This window comes from Gymnoscopelus microlampas (genome assembly GCF_963454915.1).
Source record: "Gymnoscopelus microlampas genome assembly, chromosome: 3".
In the NCBI taxonomy this organism is placed as follows: Eukaryota; Metazoa; Chordata; class Actinopteri; order Myctophiformes; family Myctophidae; genus Gymnoscopelus; species Gymnoscopelus microlampas.
In genome coordinates this window covers 54,964,189-54,986,356 of record NC_139940.1, presented here as the reverse complement: position 1 = coordinate 54,986,356, position 22,168 = coordinate 54,964,189, and the positions used below count along the sequence as shown (strand labels likewise).

Here is a 22,168-nt window from a genome sequence, read left to right as displayed (position 1 = left end):
GGCAAGGAAACCAAGTATAAATCAGGTAATAATGAGCATGATAGCTATGGGAACGCTGCTAAGGAGCCTATAGGTGGGGAGGAGTCGTCTACGCCTGGGATGTAAAATCACCACCCCCATACACACACGCACACACACACACACACACACGCACACACACACACACACACACACACACACACACACACACACACACACACACACACACACACACACACACACACACACACACACACACACACACACACACACTGTCCATCCAGGTCACCCGGAACGATGCCCTCGTCTTGGTGGCGAGGGGAGGGGGATAAGGGGGGTGGGATTCAATACAACAGCATTTGATCTCATGCATACAGGAAGTAAAAGTGTTCGTCTCTACAGTGGTTTGCGTGCTTCAGAAAAACGGTCGGAATTGCATTGTTTCCGAGTGAAAACGACGACACGATTGGACGGTCTGTCCCTGGCTTTCCCGCCCCCCCCCCCACCCCCCGTACGGTAGAGAAGCTCCAATCAGCTTAATCCTGGAAGGGAGATGACGCTAAAGGCGTGTCTGTGTGTTTGTGTGTCTGTGTGTGTGTGTGTGTGTGTGTGTGGGGAGGGGAGGGGGGGGGGGGTGATGGCAGCCAACACTAAGGTGGACAAGGATTTAAAGAAAAGGGAAAAGGTTGCGGGTTTGAGTCCCATCGTCGGTGAAGGCCTGAGCAGTCCGGAGCAGGCTGGAGTCTGAACTCCACAGGGGTGGGGGGGGGGGGGGGTCACCGGGGGGGGGTTCTGAGCAGGGGAGCTCCGCGCCGGAGGGGGGTCCCGAAAGAACCGACGCCCGCTCCTGTTGCCGTCGAGCAAGGCAGGTTTTGTAGGAGGCCTCCGTTGCATTCATTCACACATGCCTCTTTTGGTGCCACTTTTGCACTCCAGTGGGACGCCCTCTCTCGTTGTTGTTGTTGTTGTTGTTGTTGTCATTTTTGTGTCAATTTTGCTTCACGTGTGTGTGTGTGTTATTTCCATTGATAGAAAAGGAGAGAAAGGTGGAGTTCTTAAGTAGCTTTGGGCAGCAGAGGGCAGCAGAGAACAGGGTTTATATTGACGTTTCCCACAGCTGCAAGAGAACAAACACAAACACATCAGCCTACAGTAGTCATATTGCCGGGAATAGATTTAATTATAAAACAGCTTTTTATTCATGCTGGAAAAAAAATTACGTCCCCCTTTTTCTAATGCCCAGATTCTTTATGCCGCCTTTTTTTTAAAATATTATTTTGCCTTTATTGATAGTATACAGTAGACTGACAGGAAATGGGGAGAGAGATGGGGAGTGACACGCTGCAAAGGTTGTCATGATCGGGATTCGAACCCGCGACACACTGTCAGGCTGCATTAGCAGCCTAGTGCCTGGACCGCTATGCCAGCCGTCCGGGCCTTATACCACCTTTTTAACTATTTTCCTGCCATTGACGAGATTTCTCGTTTTTCTCCGCATGGCTCAGCCAGCCGTCGACGAGATTGGACGAGATTTTTGGAAAAAAAAAATGTTTTTTTTTTTTTTTTTTTGCTTTTTAAATTTTTTGTTTATCACAAAGGAAGCAGGAGATAACGCGATGCGAAAATTTTCTGCTCCATTCACTTCAATGTTAAAAAATAAACGGAGACAAAATTCACATTTTACCTGTTTTTGCAATGTTATTCTATGGCAGGGAAGGGGGTAGATTGTGTATATACTCTGGCAGTTAAAGAGTTAATAGAGATGTACCGATACCCTAGCCTGGGTGCCAGCCTGCTTCGCTACGTTCGGCGGATTTTTTTTTCTCTCTGCGCTTCTCAGTCTGGAATGCACCCGATTGACTCGTCTTTCAGAACTACACAGGAAGTACACAGGAACTACATATGTTACGTTCGGCAACGTCGTTGCTGATTGGATGTTGTTCAAACGAATGACGAATCAAAACGATCACACCGTTTTTTTTGTCCCGCCCCGCACCACAGACCAATCAGAAGCCACGGTAGGTTTGGAACCTTGGCTGCTGTGTCCCGCCTCCTGGAGATAGGAGGCATTCCAGACTGAGAAGCGGAGAGAGAAAAAAAGTCCGCCGAACGCAGCGAAGCAGGCTGGCACCCAGGCTACCGATACCCCTTTTTCCTTTTCCTTCCTGATAACGATTCTGTTACCCATAACTTGCGTATCGGTCGATATCAAGTACCAATCCGATATGTGTAATTTAAGAATAATCTAGGACAGTGGTTCTTAAAGTGGGGTCCGAGTCCAGGGACCCTCAGTGTTCCTTGAGAGGGTTCCAAATAGACCCTTACAGGGTCTGTTACTTACTCTGCAACTCTAACTGTAACAGTTATTTATTTATTTTTTATTTGTCTTCAACTTTCTTACAGAACACGTTTTTCAGCCCTGTTTTTAGTCCTGATACTGTATGCCATTGGCTCTCAAAGTGGGTAACGGGGAACCCCAGGGGTCTGTGGGGGGGGGGGGGGGGTACCAGGGGGTCCCCAGCAAAATTAGTTAATATAGTGTCACAATCATTTTAACCACTTAATCCATATTTTATACTTTGGCTATTCAAAAATACCAGATCTACAAGCTCATACCGAACATTTTTAACTAAAATCTTTGCTTCTGGGGGTCCTCCGCGGCTAAATATATATCAATTTGGGGGCCCTTTGCACGAAAACGTTTGAGAACCACTGCTGTATGCACAATGCATATTGAGGCTGACATAATCCCCCTATGTCTAATTATTAAAACAAAACCAGCAAGGGGAGAACTCACTCTGGCACTCTGCCTGTTGGCCTTCCTCTGGTCGTCAGGCAAGGGGGGCATGGGGTAGGGATAGCGCCGACTGGATGCGATGGACCCTGTAGAGGACGTAGGAGACTTGGCCGGGGACAGTGTCCTGTACGGGAGGCAGGGGGACAGGAAGTGACATCATTCAGGCATGACCTTTTCTCTGGAGTAAGACGTGTGTAGGATTCAGTCGCCCAAAGACATAGTTTAGTATAAAAGTTCATTTATAGATTTTGGTTGTGGATTGGAGTTGATTTTAGGCTATGCTTTTTAAGATCATCTATGAGTTTGGCCAACATCCTCCTTTCAGTCAGATTTCGAGTTGTAGCTTTCCCTTGAAAGAAAGAGGTTGCTCTTAAAAGACTGTATGGTAACTGAACAAAAATGAAGCAGAGAAGAAGCATTAATGAAGCAAAAAGTTGTCTTTATCATTGTTTTGTTTTTTGTGCCTGATGTTCAGAGCAGAGCACAGCTTTTATCAGCAACCTCCGTTACAACAGGAAGTACTCAGCACTGGTTTGGCCAATCGTTCACATCGTTCACGCTGACATCAGCGACCTGTGACAGCATCGCGTTTTCATTGTCACGACTCACGGCACGCCACACCCAGATGATGGAGGGAGCAGGATAGAGATACAAGCTGCTATGGGAAAATGAAGACATGGCATGATGTTGTGTCATTCAGGTGTTGTCGCGTGAAGTGGGATGGTTTGAGCTCAAGCCTGTGGCAAAGTGCTGAACAGGAAGTGTCAGGCCGCGGTGAGCAACGGATTTAGCAGTGAGGAGAATGCTGGGTAATATGGAGTGGAACAGCAGGCCAGACCAAAGTTGAGTAACTGAAAGTGTAAACTCCTACAGTATTCAAACACACGGCACAACATGGAACCACGGTCAAAGTTGACCCGAATTGATCCTGCATCAGTACTGCACACAATACTACGACTATACTGCTGTCAATGCAAGTATTTTTTTTTTTCATTTCACGACAGTCACTGAAATGTTACCGATCTTGAATATTTTAGTCAAAAGTGGCAAAACATCTTTGTATGGTTCATTAATCATGGACTTCTGGATTTCATTACTAAATCAATCTTCTCTTAAACTATTTTTGGCAAGAAATTTCAAATCAATCTGCCTTTGACAAAGATAAAGACAAGGATAAAGACACAATAGTTCATTGTGTCAATGGGCTAAACGTGTCAGACCACCAGTATGGTCATTTGGGGATGGAACATGAATGCAGCAGTATAGTTTAGTGAGTGTGCAGTCATAACTGGGACTTGTACGATGGTTGTGGAATGGTTGAACAATCAAAGTTGTTTAGTGACAAATAAACCTATAGATTCAGTTGTCACAGTCTAGCACAATGCTTCTCAACCACAACCAAAATGATCTATCCTATAACCACAATGGGCTCTATGCACAGCAGCCATATTGGGAATGAATTGGGCCCCTTCCTTACTTCCTTCGCAGGTGTTACCAATGATAGTAATTAAGGCTCTGTTCCATTTAGTGTGGCATAGTGGTTGTCTTATTTTCAAGGACCCCCATAACTCTGAGAGTGTACAAATGGAACCAAATGGACCCTTACGGGTCCATTTGGTTCCATTTGTACACTCTCAGAGTTAGACACCCACCATAAGGGGCCATTTGGGAACCAAAATGGAGTGTTTCTAGTCAATATGGCTGCTGTGCATAGAGCCTATTGGTTATAGGATCACTTTTTATATTTTTATGAACTAGAATATGTATCATTTATCATCCAGATTCCCTGTGTAAAATGCTGATCTTAGTGAGAAGCAGTGTTCTAGGGAGAGGGGACTGGGGTCTACAGAGTGTGAGACACAGGTATCTGTTGATGAACTCACATTGGTTCAGGTTCTACAGATCTAATGAGCCTACTTAGCTGTTTAGAACATTAATGTCCTTGAATTACTAACCACCATATAACTCATTAGCTATGTTGTATATAAATTGGTGTTTTTACAACAAATATTAAATCTAACATGAATTGCTAATAGGATGAAATGTATACTGTACTGTATCTACATTTATTTTTGTTCATTCCTTTGAGATTATTACTACTGGGTTAGGTACTGAGTACTTTATCGATTTTTATCGAGTAGTGTAGTTCACCCGAAACATGACCCAATTACACACCCCATGAAGCCTTGAATTCATGGAGATTTTTTAGTTTTTGTCGCATTACTAAGCCAATAATTTGATGACCGGGTCATTGGTCAGTAGGAGACTCGGTAGGAGACTCTTCCAGAGACTCCGTCGGTCATCAAAATATTGGCTCAGGAATGCGACAAAAACAAAATAAATTGGGGTTGTAATTGATAGAAAAAAAAAAATTTTGGGTTATTTTAAGTTATTTCTGCGGATTTGCCTTTGTTTAACAGATAATATGTTTGAAAAATAAAAGCAGTTACTGCTCTTTGCGACTGTAGAACAACACACAATAAGACCACTTCAATTAGATTAGTGTAAGACACAACACAAGTACACAACACAAGTACACAACAGATCCACATGCAGTGAGAAGAGACAGGGTGATAGAGTCAAAGGGGAGATAAGGAAACTACATAATTAAGTTGTCATAATAACATTTTCATATTAAAGCACCAACTAGTGTTCTTGTTTTCTACAGAGAAAACATTTCCTCTGATAACGAGTGCGAAGAACAGATAAATGGAGAAATGTAGAACATAGAACATAAAGAGCTTCTTGCTTGGTGGTTAAAAGGGAACAAGAAGCCATCAGAGGAAATAGCAGCTCCTACGTACTTTAACCTTTAAAAGGATCCCTGGCTAATAAGCCAAATATGCCATAATACATTATAATAGTCCTCTACAACTAAAGTGTCAAATTAAAAACACCTTAAATATTTATTTATTTTAGAAGCAGTTCATCTTTCACTCAATAGGGGCAATGCCAGTCGCAAGTTGATGATGCCCATGTGTGGTTTAGCCGTATGGAATTTATGGAATGCATGTGAAAATAAAAAACTACTTTCTAAGGTTAATATGAGCATCACATTGATGTTTTTTTGCACACGCATTCCATAAATTCCATAGGGATAGACCACACATGGACAAATGACATCATCAACTTGCGACGGGCATTGCCCCTATTGAGTAAAAGATGAACCGTTTCTAAAATAAATACAATATTTAAGGTGTTTTAAAATATATATTTTAGTAATAGAGGCCAAATTATAATGTATTAAGGCATATTTGGCTTATTAGCCAGGGATACTTTTAACCAAAACATAAACCAAATCAAAGCTGTCAACGTTTAGAAAGTAGTGGGAGACGTGGTCTGAGGTCGTAGTACCTAAGGTAAGGTCCTTGAGTGTTTCTATTCACATCTTCTACCCATTTAGTTACATCATAACACTCAGTTTGGATGCGAGGGGTTAAATACCTGTGGGAGGAGGGGGGAAGGGGGGGAGGGAGGGGGCGATGGACACAAGACAAAGAAAGGAAGGAGGAGAGAGAAGGAATGAAGGAAAAGAAATGGAAAAAAACAAAATGAGTCAAGGAGGTGGAAGAAGAAGAGGAGATATTTTTTTTAGGAGAGCAGAGCAGAGGAGAGCGGACAAAGACATTCTGAAGAAAACGTCACCCAAGATGCAAGACAAGATGGTGGATGAGACCCAAAACACCAACTGCAATAACAACAACAATGAACTACTACAATAACAACAGCAGCATCATGGAGACCATTACAATGTTGTTGTTATTGTTGTTATGTGGGTTCAGTTGCACATTGTGTATGAGAGGACATGCCATCCTCTGGCAGATGAACGAATTGTTGTTACTGAGTTCTGTCATGCTGTGCATCGCAGACTGCTTCACAGACCAACACCCAACAGAAGTCCATTTGATTTTCAACCTGAGTCCTAATTTGTTTAGTTATTATGATAAAGAACTGCACCAGAAGCAACGACCAGTGCAGCTAAACAATATGTTCACTGCCATATGAAAACCCTTATTTTTAAACAATAATTCTCATACAGCATTTTGAACATGTATTTGAGCCATAACTGATTAATAGGCTCTATGCACAGCAGCCATTTTGGAGAAAAATTGACTTCCTTCACAGGTGTTACCAATGATACTAATTAAGGCTCTGTTCCATTCTGGTCAAACAGAGGCAGGGTGCTGATGTTGTGCATGTTGGCTCACTAGAAATACTAGTGGGTCTCAAAGTGTGGTCCAGGGACCTCATGGTTCCTTGAGAGGGTTTAACTCTGAGAGTGTACAAATGGAACCAAATCCGGTCCATTTGGTTCCATTTGTACACTCTCAGAGTTATGGGGGTCCTTGAAATTAAAAAGTGTGAGAACCACTGTGCTCCACTAAATGGAACAGAGCCTTCATTAGTGTCATTGGTAACACCTGTGAAGGAAGCAAGGAAGGAGCCCAATTTCTCTCCAAAATGGCTGCTGTGCATAGAGCCAATTGTCAGACAGAACTTCAGTAATACTGGTGTGCAGAATGGTACGCTGCCTCGGTTAGAATGGACAACAATGGGGCAAATTAGTGTTATTGTGTTGAGGGTGCATGTTTTAAATACTTCCAAAACATCATCTGGTTTTGTATTTGACAGCTACTTCCAGTACGTAAAGGACTACAATGACACAACAAGTGACACATGTGTTACTACAACCAGTCAACATGTTGACAACAACTAAGATATATAGGACTCAGGTTGGTAAAAAGCCGGACTTATCCTTTAAGAACCCACTGTGCTGTATTCTCTCACAATCCACAGGTGTATACACATACTTAACCATTATTAATATTCAATATATTCAGCTTTTTCTGGTGTACACTGTATACAGTAGCTTAATGGCTGTACATACTGTTGAAACATAGTAGATTTTTAGGCCATGGATACACAGAATAACTGCCGTTGACACCAAGCACGATAACTATAAATATGTTGTTAAAATAAATCGTTCTTCTAGTTCAAGTGGATGGAGTACATTATAACTAACGTACAACGATAGTCATAAACAATATTGTATCTTGTTTATGACAATATTTTCATATTAACAGAGATGAGGAGATGATTATGAAGCTAACGCTAGCTGGTGGGTTAGCCGGCGTTACCTCTGGTAGGCTACAACTATCTCACCTCCTTATAATTAATAGTCAGATAGTCAGATCATCCATAATATTTCATGTGTCTTTCTGCACCACAGAGAGATCTCTCTGTCTCTCTCCCCCTCCATGTGGGCTCTGACACAGCTGTTTGGTGCCTCTGTTTACTGAACGTTATTGCTCACAGTGTGGAAGTTTACTTAATTATCGTTATAGTTATTGTGCTTCTAGTGAACGGCCCTGTACAGTTTGTCTGTAACATCTTTTCCTCTTGTGAGAAAAGTAGCTGGTGTGAAATTAGAGATTGTGGCATTCTAGGCTCTTTTTGTTTTTGTTTTAGTTTTTTGGTTGATTGATTACGTGGTACATAATCTGGACAAAGAAATGATCAGTATTTCAGTCTCTTGATCTTCCCGTATAAACCAATGATTGACTTTCAAATCAAGGATGTTATCGATAGAAGCTGATGGGAGTAGTTCACGGCAGGCTGTCCTCCAAACCAGCATCCAAACAACATCTACAACATGGGGAGGATATGACATCACACCCTGACATGACATCATCACAGGACACTTACTCTGTAGAGTTGGAGCGAGCCCGGAACTTCTTCCCTTTCAGCTTCTTACGGTGTCCACTCACGTTGCCTACAAAGACACCGAATAAAAATAAGTCATGTTTGAAATAAGAAAGACGGATGGTATAGGAGGAGATAGCAAAACAAAAAAAAAAGATTAACAAAGATAACAGGAAACACAATCTGAGAACATTGTTCAGATTTCTAATTAATGTTGTGGATGAGCCTGTGTCATGTCAGCCTCTAAAGAAAACTGGAGCCATGGACAAAAATGAAACAAAACAAGTCTATGGCGGTTGGCGAAAGGGCCTACTCTGTGTGGAGTTTGCATGTTCTCCTCGTGTTTCCTAGGGTAGGTACCCTCACAAAAACATGCAGTAATCCTGGTCTCTATACTGCCTCCCCCTGGTCAGCCAGGGTGCCTGATGGAGGGGAAAGGAACTGGTTCAGGGAAACTACCCCCTGTCAGTTGATAAAAAGTGGCCTGCTCACTCCTCATGCATTGAAGGAGGCATTAGCTTCAGCTTGGGCTCTCCCTAGGCTGGCAGAGGGAGAGTAGCGCCCAGGATTACATAGGCAATTGGCACTGGGTGAAAAAAATATGGGTTACAAAATCATGGGATAAAAATTATAAAAAATGAATGAAATAAAAAAGTCTATGGGCCGTCTATGATGTCCCTCCCTGTTTAATCTTTAGCTAATGATAGCTAGTTAGGTGTGCAGTTACAGATAAGAAGCTACAGGTGCAGTTACAGGTAAGTAAAACTATGTATAGTTAAATCCCCCCTTTGTTCACCTTTCTTTTATATTTTTTTAACCTTTTTTAACTAGTTCTTCCTAAAAAAGTTGTTTTTTATCTTGTTTCTGTAAAGCGACTTTGCGTACCTAAAAAAAGCGCATATAAGTCGTATGTATTATTATTATTATTATTGTTAAAGGTAAGTAACTAAATGTGCAGTCTGAGAACATGTTGCGTGGGCAACAGATAGAACTGAGAAATATTCTAAGCCTTGGATACCAATAAGAGAGACTGGATAAAGTATTGTGAATAGGGCTGGATATAGTATTGTGAATAGGGCTGGATACTGTATTGTGAATAGGGCTGGATACAGTATTGTGAATAGGGCTGGATACAGTATTGTGAATAGCTCGGCTGTGTGAATTGTATGCATTGATGAACAGTAAGCTTGTGGGCGAGTTGACATGTCCAAATGGAAATAGTGAACTTCACAAAATAGCAACAATAGTGTTCACCAGAACAATGTTGGTGTGTCTAAGAGATTCATCCAACCAAACATGGATCAGGTGCAGGTACAGTATCTGTGTTCCATTATCTTCCTGGGTATTTATTATTATTTAAAGCCTAGAACACGTTCTATACCGTGTTACAGTATGTTACAAACATGTGCGCACACATGCACATACTTACACACACTCAAAGAAAACGCAGCGTTACCTTGCCAGGAGTTGCTCCTGGGTCTGCCGTTCTCACAGATATCTGAGATGTGTTTGGCGTCCGGAATCCTCTCACTCCACGAGTGTGACAGACCATTAGATCTGTACACATATACACACATGACACATCAATAACAACCACATGCAGCACAAGTCCTCATTAGTCATTATTAGATCTACACACACACATAATAGACATGGCACGCCATTGACAACCATATACAGCACAAGTCCTCATTAGTCGTCATCATCATCGTTAGCGCTACACACACACACCGACACGTGACACGCCATTGACAACCATATACAGCACAAGTCCTCATTAGTCGTCATCATCATCGTTAGCGCTACACACACACACCGACACGTGACACGCCATTGACAACCATATACAGCACAAGTCCTCATAGATCTACACACTCACTTATACACACGACACCTCATTGACTACCTTATGTGCCTCATTAGTCCTCATTAGTCAAAGATCTGGGTTCTCCCCATTTCCACGATTCATTAGAAATCATTTAAAGGAATAGTTCACCCAAAATATTACTTATTTTCTATACATTTTTGTATTCCTGAGACAACAATTTGATGACCGGGTGTATTTCCGGTATGAGACTCAAAGAGACTCATTTGAGTCTCCTACCGGATACATTAGCGTCGTTCGGCCGGTAAGAAATTATTGGCTTAGGAAATCGACAAAAAACAAAAGATCTTCATAAATTCAAGGCTTCACAGGGTGTTTAATTCATAGAAAATAAGTCATTTTTGGGTGAACTACTCCTTTAACATAACAAAATGTAAAGAATGACTTTGGAGAAAACAAGTCATAATAAGTGACCAGAACTGGATTTGAATTAGCAATATCAACAATGTATTGTCATTTTGTTGTTTTGTTTTGTTGTTTTGTACAGCTTTTACTGACAATTCATTTTCTCACCTGAGTTCTGGTCCTACCAACCATTAAAATGTGAGGCGGTGCAACATTAGAGCATCCATGGTGGAAGTCAACAGAAACATCCACTTAACGACAAAGTTACGACCACCATAAAGTTACGGTGTATGTCTAAGATTGTACAGACTACTGTATACTGTATGCAGAAAAACATTTGTATAACATACTGTATCCAACTAAGCACATATTAGTGTTATTTTTTTTCTGAATTTTTGTGTTGATATTTGAACAGGTTGGTTGCTACTATATATGTCTATGAATTGAATACCAAGGAGCCCAATAGAAACAAGACCGCAAGGACTTTTTTGGACGGACCTTTTAGACAAAGTATTATAAATGTAATTGTGCTGTTTACATTTTTTTGCCCAATAAAATATTCAATCAATCAAAGTATCTTTTGAAAGCTTCAGGTATTGGCCACAATAATTGCTTTCCTGAAATGGTATTTGTATTGATGCCAAAACATATCCCTTTAAATACTCTTGCTCAGGGACACATAACCGCATCAACCCTGGCGTCCCTATTTTGGACATAATATGCAAAATGTTTCAAAAAGATATTCTTCAGAATATTTCAAACTTTTTACACCATTTTGAGTTTAAAAAAATGTTCACACTCTTCCTAAAATAGCCAAAGTATAAAATAGGGCTTAAACCAGGGGTCTTCAACAGGGGGTCCTCAGAGTTACTACAGGGGGTCCGCCAAATCTTTGTGTGATATGATTTTTTTTTTAACCACTTGAACCCTATAACATCCCTTTTCTGAGGAGAACTTCAGCCAAAAATAGCAGATCTTTTTTTGGCAAAGAGGTGTTTGGTGTAGAGGGAAAAAAGAGCAGACCAAGTACATAAAAAAAGTTGAATCTGAAACATAATTTTATACAATATAGAGGGGGTCCCTGCTTCATCACTCTCTCAGCTATGGGGGTCCTTGGCCTGAAAGCGTTGAAGACCCCTGGCTTAACCCATTAAGACCTCGAACACGTCTGTCACTTTAGATTTCTTTGGCTATTCAAAAATAGCAGATCTACAAGCTCATAGCGTGGCAGCGAGTGCCGCGCTATGAGCTTGTAGATCTGCTATTTTTGAAAAATCTTGGAAAAACATTTTTTTAGATTTTTTTCCAAAAACTGTATTTTTGAAGCCTGGAGGAGGCAAGGATCGAAGCGGGGACTTTCTGTGTCCCCAGGCGACCGCTATATGCCTCCAGAGCCACTGCTTGTCAACATGTACGCTCAGATAGTTGCACCACCTGACATTTTAAATGTATTATTATTTTTTTATTATTATTTTATTATAACCTGACTCTGCCAGATGGAAGAAGCTTGCGTCACATTTGTTTCACAGGCTACTTCCATCTGGGACCTCGGCAGCACAATCGATGAAGGGGCGGTCCCTTTTTTTTCTCCAAGCTACTTGGAAGGTGATTGGATGATCCCGCCCCTAGCAGCCGCTGATTGGCTCGAACGCGCAGCGGTGCGGGCAGCTCTAATGTCTGAGCGAGTCCAGATGGAGGCTGTATTGTGAAGTCAATACAGCCTCAATAGTACAATAATTCAAGACATTTCTTATGATTCTTAGAAAAAAATATATAAATGACTGATATACAGTATAGACTTGGTGATTTGTACATATTCATACAGTAAGTCTATCGACGAAATGTATATGGTGATGTATGGGGCTGTGGAGAGTGGGCGGGGCATGCAAAGGGGGAGGAGCACATTATGGTGCCATGGTAAAACAGCAGCAGTGAGGCAACGTCATGGTAATTGATGAATGATCCCATCCATGCTACCCAGTTACCACGGTAACGGGATGATCGCATCCATGCTGCCCTACGATGGCAAACAGCAGTAAGCAGGGCCTACTTTGTCTTGTAAGTAATACAAGATCCCACTAGTTCATACGTGGGTTCTTAAACATGCTATCAAATGCTTCTCAACAGTATACTGCCCACTTCATCCAGAGAGTTAAAGGTAGGGTAAGTGATTTTCTTTGGTTAAAATAAGTGTTAAATAGCTCTATATTCTGATAGTACTCGTTGCTATAGAGTGTTTGTTCAGTAACAGGAGTCTCCATGTCTCTCCAGCTCTTTATTAAACAGAAAATGCATTTTTCAGGTCAGGATACAAATTTGATCCAATCAGGACAGAGAACCCAGTCAGGATATAGATTAAACAAGTGAAATTGGAAGTGATGACACAAAGAAATGAGCAGACAAAATTGGAGCTGGAACACTATAAAAATGAAGCTTATAAATGGGTACTCGCTCCCTATTGGCTGAGATTTCGTCACCTATACTGAACATGTATTTTCTGTTTATTAAGAGCTGGAGAGACATGGAGACTCCTGTTACTGAACAAACACTCTATAGCAATGAGTACTATCAGAATATAGTGCTTCTTGTTTTAACCAAAAAATATCACTTACCCTGCCTTCAATTAAACTCTGAAAGGGTGAAGAGTTAAGTTAACATTGTGGATTCTAACATGTACCAAAGCCATTATAAACAAACAGCAGTTTTCCAACCTGGGCCCTATTTTCCTAGTTGTTACCATCACTTGGATTGACATTGATCATTCAATTTAATGTCCTTACTTAGGGGGTAGGGAGGGTACTGTATGTTCTATCAGTATCCTATAACACATCCAACATAATCGGAGATAGACAAAACACACAGCTTGGCTGTCGAATACAATCTAACGATGCCAAACCCAGTTGAGCGTGTTCTATCGACACTATAAGGCTCAGTCTAAATGTCCTAATAAGTCCTAATAATAATGAACATAATGAACTCTGCTGGCTGCTACGTGATGTTTTTCAAGGAGAACGTGTTAAAACATTCTTTCCACTACCCGACATCACTCAAATATCAGGTGAAGGACAATCTGAAAATGTCATCTATGCCGCCTTTTGCGATTATTTTAATGTTGTTTTATGCTTCCGCTTTTCTTTTTTTGCTTAATTGTTAGATTAGTTGTGACATTGTAATGTAACTAACTAACTAACTGTGATTCAAATCTTTGTTATCAGGGCGTCCTTGAAAAAGAGAGCTTGCTCTCAATGGGTTTCCCTGAATAAATAAAGGAGAAAGAAAGAAAGATCTATTTGAAATGATTATTAATGTAGCTCCACCAGGCTAAAGGCAGGGGGATGATTGTGTTTTCACCCCCGTGTGTGTGTGTCTGTCTGCCTGTGGCACATCTCGCATAAATGCACTCCACAGATCAGCACCAAATGCCTCGTGCATGCTGCCAGTAGGCCAAGGAAGTAAATCCCAGAATATAATAGTTTTGCACATTTTGTGAATGCATGAGCTCAGATCCACCCTCCCGCCTATCAGTCTTGATGATGTCATACATATGACATCAGAGATTCTCTGGCAGAATTTTTGGGGAAATATTTAACATTCTAACAGTGGAAGTAATTGGCGGCCTGATTGGGCTACAACCTTGCCCAGATATGGACTCACACATCAGATGCGTCAAAGCTCTACTGAGCACATGAACCTCTCTAGTCGTTATTGTGTTTAAATGGCGTGTTTTGTCCACTTGTCGGCCTCCATGCTGGATCTACATCTGATGGAGGCTCCATCAGATTGTATTTGACAGCCGTGTCTCTGGTATACATGAAGCTCTATGCTCAAAAGAAGGGATGATATATCTTTTTTTTATCATCACTTAGCAACAGCAAGGAAAATGGAGCCCAGGCAAGGGGGAAAAATGACTTCATCATTTAAAAAGAAGCATGATATGCACAAAAGGTATAGAGCCATAATACATACACGGTAAAATCCTCTGTGTTAATTCATCCATTTTCAGAGAGTGTCCATTTTGGTTTCATTTGCAAACTCTTGGGAGTTAAATTCACGCGGAGGATTTTACTGTGCACAGTGCAGGCCGGCCGCGCTGCTGGAGAGACAGACAGACAGAGAGTGAGACGGAACACAATCTCTCTCTCTCTCTCTCTCTCTCACACACACACACACACACACACACACACACACACACACACACACACACACACACACACACACACACACACACACACACACACACACACACACACACACACACACACACACACACACACACACACACACACACACACACACACACACTTGCTCAAACACTCTCAAGCCTAATGTCTGAGTCACACGACCGCGTCGCTCAATGAAAATCTGTTATTCCGGCGGAGCGCTGCGCTGTTGTGACCAGTGGTGTAAAGTAACTAAGTACATTTACTCAAGTACTGTACTTAAGCACAACTCTACTTTACTGGAGTATTTTTTACTTTACTGGAGTATTTCCCGTTTTCAATACTTTTACTTCTACTCCACTACATCTCAGAAGCAAATATTATACTTTTACTCCACTACAATTATTTGAAAACTTTAGCTACTAGTTACTTTGCAGATACAAATTAATACATTATAAAACACACATTAAAACCACTTTATCCCTATTTTATTCACCTGTTTCCTTGGCTGTGTGTTTTCCACTTCCTGTCTGATTTCATTGGATATCATTAGTCATCTGACCAGTTTCATTGGATTTCATTGGATCAAATCGACAGGAAGTGGAAAACACACAGGAAGTGGAAAGCCTAGGAAACAGGTGAATACATAGGCTATTTGAAAAAAGCCAATCTACAAGCTCACAACGCGTCGCATCGCGACGCGTTGTGAGCTTGTAGATCTGCTATTTTCAAACATTTCAGTACTTTCACTTTTGGTACTTTAAGTATATTTTGATGCCAATACTTTTGTACTTTTACTCAAGTAACATAACACAGGCCGTTTACTTTCAGTTAATTTCAGTACTTTTTCCACCACTGGTTGTGTAAAGCATGAGTCAGCATTGCACCCCTCTCTCTCTCTCTCTCTCTCTCTCTCTCTCTCTCTCTCTCTCTCTCTCTCTCTCTCTCTCTCTCTCTCTCTCTCTCTCTCTCTCTCTCTCTCTCTCTCTCTCTCTCTCTCTCTCTCTCTCTCTCTCTCTCTCTCTCTCTCTCTCACTCACTCAGAGGCAAAATGAAGGATGGCGGTAATGGAATGAAAGCTGCATCACCTGAAGCCAAACAGTGAGATGTTCTGGGAGATGGAGGGAATGGATGGGGTGAAGGACAGTGTGATCTGGAGGTTAGACAGACAGCCAGACCTCTTTTTGGAGCTGCAGCCAGAGTTGGTGCTCACGCCCGGGGGCATGTCACTGTAGAAGGAGTCCCCGTCCCCGGGTTTCTTCACATAGTCCCCCGGAGGCACCGGACTGCAACGCACATTCAGAAGGAGGAGAAGAAGAAGTAGTAGAAGAAGAAGAAGAAGAAGAAGAAGAGGAGGAATCAACATGATTCTCTTTGTGAAGGCCGTCTTCAAAGTGTTGTTTGCTCTTGTTGGAACGCCATGTTGGAATGCTGTCAATTCTTTTGAACCCCTTCCCCTTTTTTCCCCTCCCGGTTTAGTCGTTCCGTTATTTCCCAATAGGCTCTATGCACAGCGGCCATATTGGAAAGAAATTGGGCCTCTTCTTACTTCCTTCACAGGTGTTACCAATGATATTAATGAAGGCTCTGTTCCATTCTGGTCAGGGTGCAGATATCGTGCATGTTGGCTCACTATAGACACACTCCATTTTGGTTCCAATCAGAGCCTTAATTAGTATCATTGGTAACACCCGTGAAGGAAGGGGCCCAATTCATTCCCAATATGGCTGCTGTGCATAGAGCCTATTCCCGCCCTTGTGCTAGGCCCTACCGGTTGGTCCGTAGACGAACATGAGTCACTTCTGACACACGCCGCGTCGCCAGTTGGCTTGTTTTCAGCCTGACGGTGAGGAGTTTCACAGGGACGACGTAATGCATGCGAAGGAACACGCTATATTCTTCTCAGTTCATCTCCCCACTGAACAGGCAACGCTGACCAACCTGTGGGAGTTGCTGGTGCAGCGACAAAAATCACCCTCCCCACCATTGCTATAGCTTTCCAGCCAATTGCGTTGGTTGGAATGCCCCGGCCAAGCTGGGTTCACCACAGGGGAATGCTGCCAAAGCCTCGTTCATGCTTCATGGCATGGCCATGTTGCTCAATGAAAATAATACAATGACGGATTTTAAATTGCAAGCTGCAATTTAAAAATCACTTTTTTTTATATAAATTATAAATTAGCCCCAACAGGCCACTAAGAATCGCTTGACACAAGCTGGGGGCAAATGTCGATCAAAGCGATTTTCCTGATTGTACACATGATTTTGCTCACTAACGCAGTTATGTGACGATCATTATAATTCTCATGTTTGTTGTGATTTATTTATTTATGTATAATAAATACAAAATCCAGGATAGGGCATGGCTGTCAATCAAATAGTTAAGGGTTCATCCTCCTGGGACGTTATTTGTGCTCGGCTGATTTCATGGCAAACTGACAATTGGATTTGGAGATAACGCGTGCTAAGTGGGAACGTTTGCCCTAAAGGTGTCACTAGAGTACAGGCCCATGGGCCAGCCCCTGGTAAATAGCATTCATTGTATTGATTGAATGCATGATTTGTACCTCAGGGTGACAGAAAAGGTAAACTAAACGAGGTGCTGGGTGACCTGGGTGTCATATTTTGACGACGAGCAGAAATGCCGACAACTCACGTTGCAGCACGGTTGGTCACATTACATTTGAAATATCACATGTATCAGAATAAAGACCTCAGGTTCACCATATCTATCAAAATAACAGACAGAAAAGTAGGCAAACAACATCATCTGAATCATTTGAGAATGCAGTACACAGCTAAATCTGGAGTGTTAATGTAACACGAAAACATCCGTGTTAAAATGAACACAGGTGTTGTGGTTTAGCTGTATAAAAGTTGATCTCAGTGACACACAGTATTAACTCTCACATGAGTACAGTATGCTATGGCACAGGGACAACATTGCATTCCATGTAGTACAAAGTAAACATCGTACAATCAACATAGGACATAAATATCACGACATTCCATCCAGCATTCTTCATCAAACGATGCTCAATCATGCGGAGAGCATGCACTATGGCTGCAATCTGCAACGTGCAGCATGACTGCAAGCTGCAACGCTGCCACCATGCAGCACCCAGGGCCGCGTGCTGCAACGCTGCCACCGTGCAGCACCCAGGGCCGCGTGCTGCAACGCTGCCACCGTGCAGCACCCAGGGCCGCATGCTGCAACGTGCAGCAGGGCTGCAATCTGCAACGTTACCATGAGACGGTTGAACTGTGAAGAATGGAAATGCATGGAAGAGATTGAACATTGGAGCGCACACATTCACTTCATTACGGATGGGGTGTGTGTGTGTGTGTGTGTGTGTGTGTGTGTGTGTTATACAAGATAATGTGCTACTGAGGAAAGAAGGAAAGAAAGAAAGAAAGAAAGAAAGAAAGAAAGAAAGAAAGAAAGAAAGAAAGAAAGAAAGAAAGAAAGAAAGAAAAAGAGGAGAGGAGAGGAGAGGAGAGGAGAGGAGAGGAGAAGAAAGAAAGAAAGAAAGAAAGAAAGAAAGAAAGAAAGAAAGAAAGAAAGAAGAGGAGAGGAGAGGAAAGAAAGAAAGAAAGAAAGAAAGAAAGAAAGAAAGAAAGAAAGAAGAGGAGAGGAGAGGAGCGGAGAGAAAGAAAGAAAGAAAGAAAGAAAGAAGCTAACGAACAGCGGAATATGAAATGACAACATTGTTGAGGTACAGAATATTTTGTCATTTTCCAGTTATATCCCTTCAGTTATTGTATGAAGTGCATAAATAACACCAGCTATACTATTGATATGAGTAGCCTATGGCTTGGTGGTATCGCTGCAGGAATGGGACCTACTTCCAGGCAACGTATTCGGAACACTGACGAGGAGGAACCTGAACTGTATTGTGAAGCTAGGGCAAGGAATTCTGGGTATTGTAGTATTTTTTTTATTGGGCCGTGCTATATTGAGCAATAAATGCTGGTGTTACTTTGTGTATGGACTCCATACCGTAAATAAATGTGGATATGGTTGAAAAACAGCAGCATATTCCTTTAATCACTTAAACCCCACGGGCCGTATTGCGGGGAAAGCTTTCGCTGAAAATAGCAGATATGCTATTTTCAGCGAAAGCTTTCCCCACAATAACAGAACACAGAAAAGACAGAGCAATGGGGGTGAAGTGGTTATTAGTGGTGCATGCAGACTCTAATAGCGGTTTGAGTTTGTCTGAGGTTGCTTTGGAGGAGACTCTGCTTGGGTCTGGATATAGATCCAGCATGGCATCATGGAATAGATCCAGAACAATGAGTGACGTCACATCATGACACATGCAGTGATGGAGTGGAGAGCCACGTCATATGAACACATCCCTGTGTTAGATGCATTATGTGGTATATTCATATCTCAGTGTTATATTAATATGTGTTATATTCATATCTCAGTGTTAGATTAATATGTGTTATGTTCATATGTGGTATATTCATATCTCAGTGTTACATTCATATCTCAGTGTTAGATTCATATCTCAGTGTTAGATTCATATATGTTATATTCATATGTTGTATATTCATATCTCAGTGTTAGATTCATATATCAGTGTTAGATTCATATCCCAGTGTTATATTAATGTGTTATGTTCATATCTCAGTGTTAGATTTAACAAACCGGCAGAATCTTCGGTGGACCTCAGACTCCATGTAGCGTCTCTGTCTGTAGTTCCTGGTGGATGGAACAACGTAGCAACATGAGACAAGACTGACGTCATTATCTGAGCCTCGCTCCTGGAGACCTACTCAACTGTTGAGCCACCAGAAAGCCCCAAGGTTTTATATAATGATAACAATAATAATAATAATAATAATAATAATAATAATAATAAAAATGACGATAACAATAATAAAGAAAAGAAGAACGCCACCAATAGGGCTCCATAATAAAATATATATATATATATCACAGACTAATGTAAATTACAAATCAAAAGGCTGCAATTTTTGTTATGGTTTAGTATTATGCAGAGCAGACCACCATCTACTGCCTTTTTCTGTGGTACAGACCTACGAGGTCTGGACTCAGTTCAACATAACCGATCGATACAATATTATCAATCGATTTAACAAGATCCATCAGTTGAACACGATCGATCGATTTACCAAGAACAATCGGCTCCCGGTGAGTTCCGCATGGCCTGACTCCCGCCAAAAATACACACACACACACACACACACACACACACACACCTAGCAGGCGACCCCCAAAGCACGGGGTCCCTAGCTGCTGTTGTCTGCCGAGCCATCGGCCCGAGTGCATTTTGTCCCGTTCAGGTGACACTTACTTGTAGGCCCAGGCTGTGACGGCCAGGATGAGACCCAGGAAGAGGATGGAGCCCACGATGGCACCGACGATGACGTTGGTGCTGATCATACCTGACACACAGAGGAGACAGAGGAGGGTGGGGGTGGGGTGGGGTTTGGTGGGGAGGAAGATGTAGCAGGTGCTTTTGTCCCCCGGTAGGCTACACAATAATCTGGGCAAACAGGGCATATAGACTAGACCTGTGGTTCTCAAACTGTCTGTGTCCAAGGCACGCCATTGGACGAGTCCAAATCCCAAGGCACGCCTGTATTCATAGCTAAAACAGACGATCTACATTGCTTACAACCCGTCATTGCTGTAATGTTTATGATCTGACAGTATTCCATTTGATCCACAAGGGGGCGCTTCATATTTCATAATGCTAGAAAGGCCACTGAAGGTGAGAGCCCCGGATGTTACTATGGATGTTGTGTTTGTCAGTGAAAGACGTACATTCATGACTTTGATGTTACCAAGTAAAGAGGTTAAAAAATAAACTGTCTCTGGAGTTAAAGAATAGCTTTGGGATTCATTCAAGAACTTTACAATTGCGGCATGTTGTGACCTTGTAGATCAGCTATTTTAGCCATTTTCTTTTATCTCCGCCAAGGGGGAGATTATGTTTTAGCAAAAAATGAGGGGGGAAAGAAATATTAATAAAATGCCTATAATGACACGCCAAAAATACGTATGCCACGTAGAAAGTGGAGCAAATATATATTTTTAGGCTACATTATTTGGCTTAGTATTGGGGAATTAGTTCACACAATGAACTGATATAGTAAAAATGAAAAAATAATTCATATGGTTGTATATAGTTGTCACAAAATCCCAAAGCACAGCGTTTGAGAAGCACTGGACTAGACACACACTGCAGTCACACAGACACACTGACCATCACGCTTAAGAGGAAAAGCCTGAAAGGAAAGCGACAGGAGGGGATCAACCAGGAACGAGGGAACGCTGTTTGTTTTACAACACCTCAGTACTACAGTATTCTGTAACACGTCCACTGATCACTGGTCCTGGTTCTACAGCTCTGTGGTTCTCCTGGAGACCCAAAGCGCTGCTGGTTTCCCTTCTAAATGTTCAACTTTAGACCATAGACTGTATTAAAAATATGGACGAAGGGAGCCGCACTTTGAAGCCACTATTTCAGTTAATTCCAATCCACCATTTTGGAATTTTACGGTCCCAAAAAGGAACTGAAAACGAATGCTATTGGCTGGAAGGGCTGCGAGGGCGGGTCTTCACTCAGTAGGGCCCGTAGGATCAATTAAAACATTTAAACAGAGCATCATTTACAAAAACGCATGTCATGGTAATTGAAAGAAGACTTTAAACTAGCGATTGAAAGTATTTAAGACAATGATTACTAAGGTAATAAAATCAAGTGTAAAGTCCGGTCAAATCCCTTCTGCAGCCATCAGGGGGGGGAATTCCGACACCTGCTAGGCCATTAATGAGAACAGCAGGGAATTTGGCACTTTGGCAATTTGGCACCTTCATTTGAAATAAATGGATGCTTGCCGGCGGCCTGCTTTGGACCTGGGAAACCAGGTGAGTAAACGAAGCTGGTAGAACAGAAACCCAGCAGTAGACTGGGTTGAGACTCAACTGGGGTCACACACACACACAATACACAGCTTTTTCTGTTTCTTTTATCAACACAGAGATGAGGTGAGGAGGAAGAACAACCAGGAAATGACATCAAAGACGATACAAACACAACCAAGATGAACTGAAATCTGACCTCCAGTCACGCCGTCAAAGACATGAGCCCTGTCGACAAAGAATGAACGTGAAAAATAATGAGCCAAAAACTAAATAAACAAATGACATGCATGGTTCAATACAACAAAATAAAATAAAATGTGTTTACAGGGACAGACATTGAGTCCAACACAAAGAGAGAGACACAAAGAAGACTCAGTGTGTCCAAAATAAAGTCC

The 22,168-nt window shown here is 41.9% G+C and overlaps 1 protein-coding gene across 1 annotated transcript in view; it reads right to left on the bottom strand.

The window, feature by feature from the left end:
* Positions 1-792: 792 nt before the first annotated feature.
* adam22 (ADAM metallopeptidase domain 22) overlaps positions 793-22,168 on the bottom strand; it is a gene marked incomplete at its 5' end in the record, with an annotated part of 156,500 nt that continues 135,124 nt past the window's right edge. The window contains 7 exons of the mRNA XM_084052404.1: positions 793-1,096; positions 2,777-2,900; positions 8,483-8,549; positions 9,936-10,036; positions 15,958-16,155; positions 19,527-19,580; positions 20,197-20,287. Coding sequence (XP_083908530.1) covers positions 1,076-1,096; positions 2,777-2,900; positions 8,483-8,549; positions 9,936-10,036; positions 15,958-16,155; positions 19,527-19,580; positions 20,197-20,287 — 656 coding nt within the window. The 3' untranslated portion in view covers positions 793-1,075. The remainder of the gene's footprint in view (positions 1,097-2,776; positions 2,901-8,482; positions 8,550-9,935; positions 10,037-15,957; positions 16,156-19,526; positions 19,581-20,196; positions 20,288-22,168) is intronic.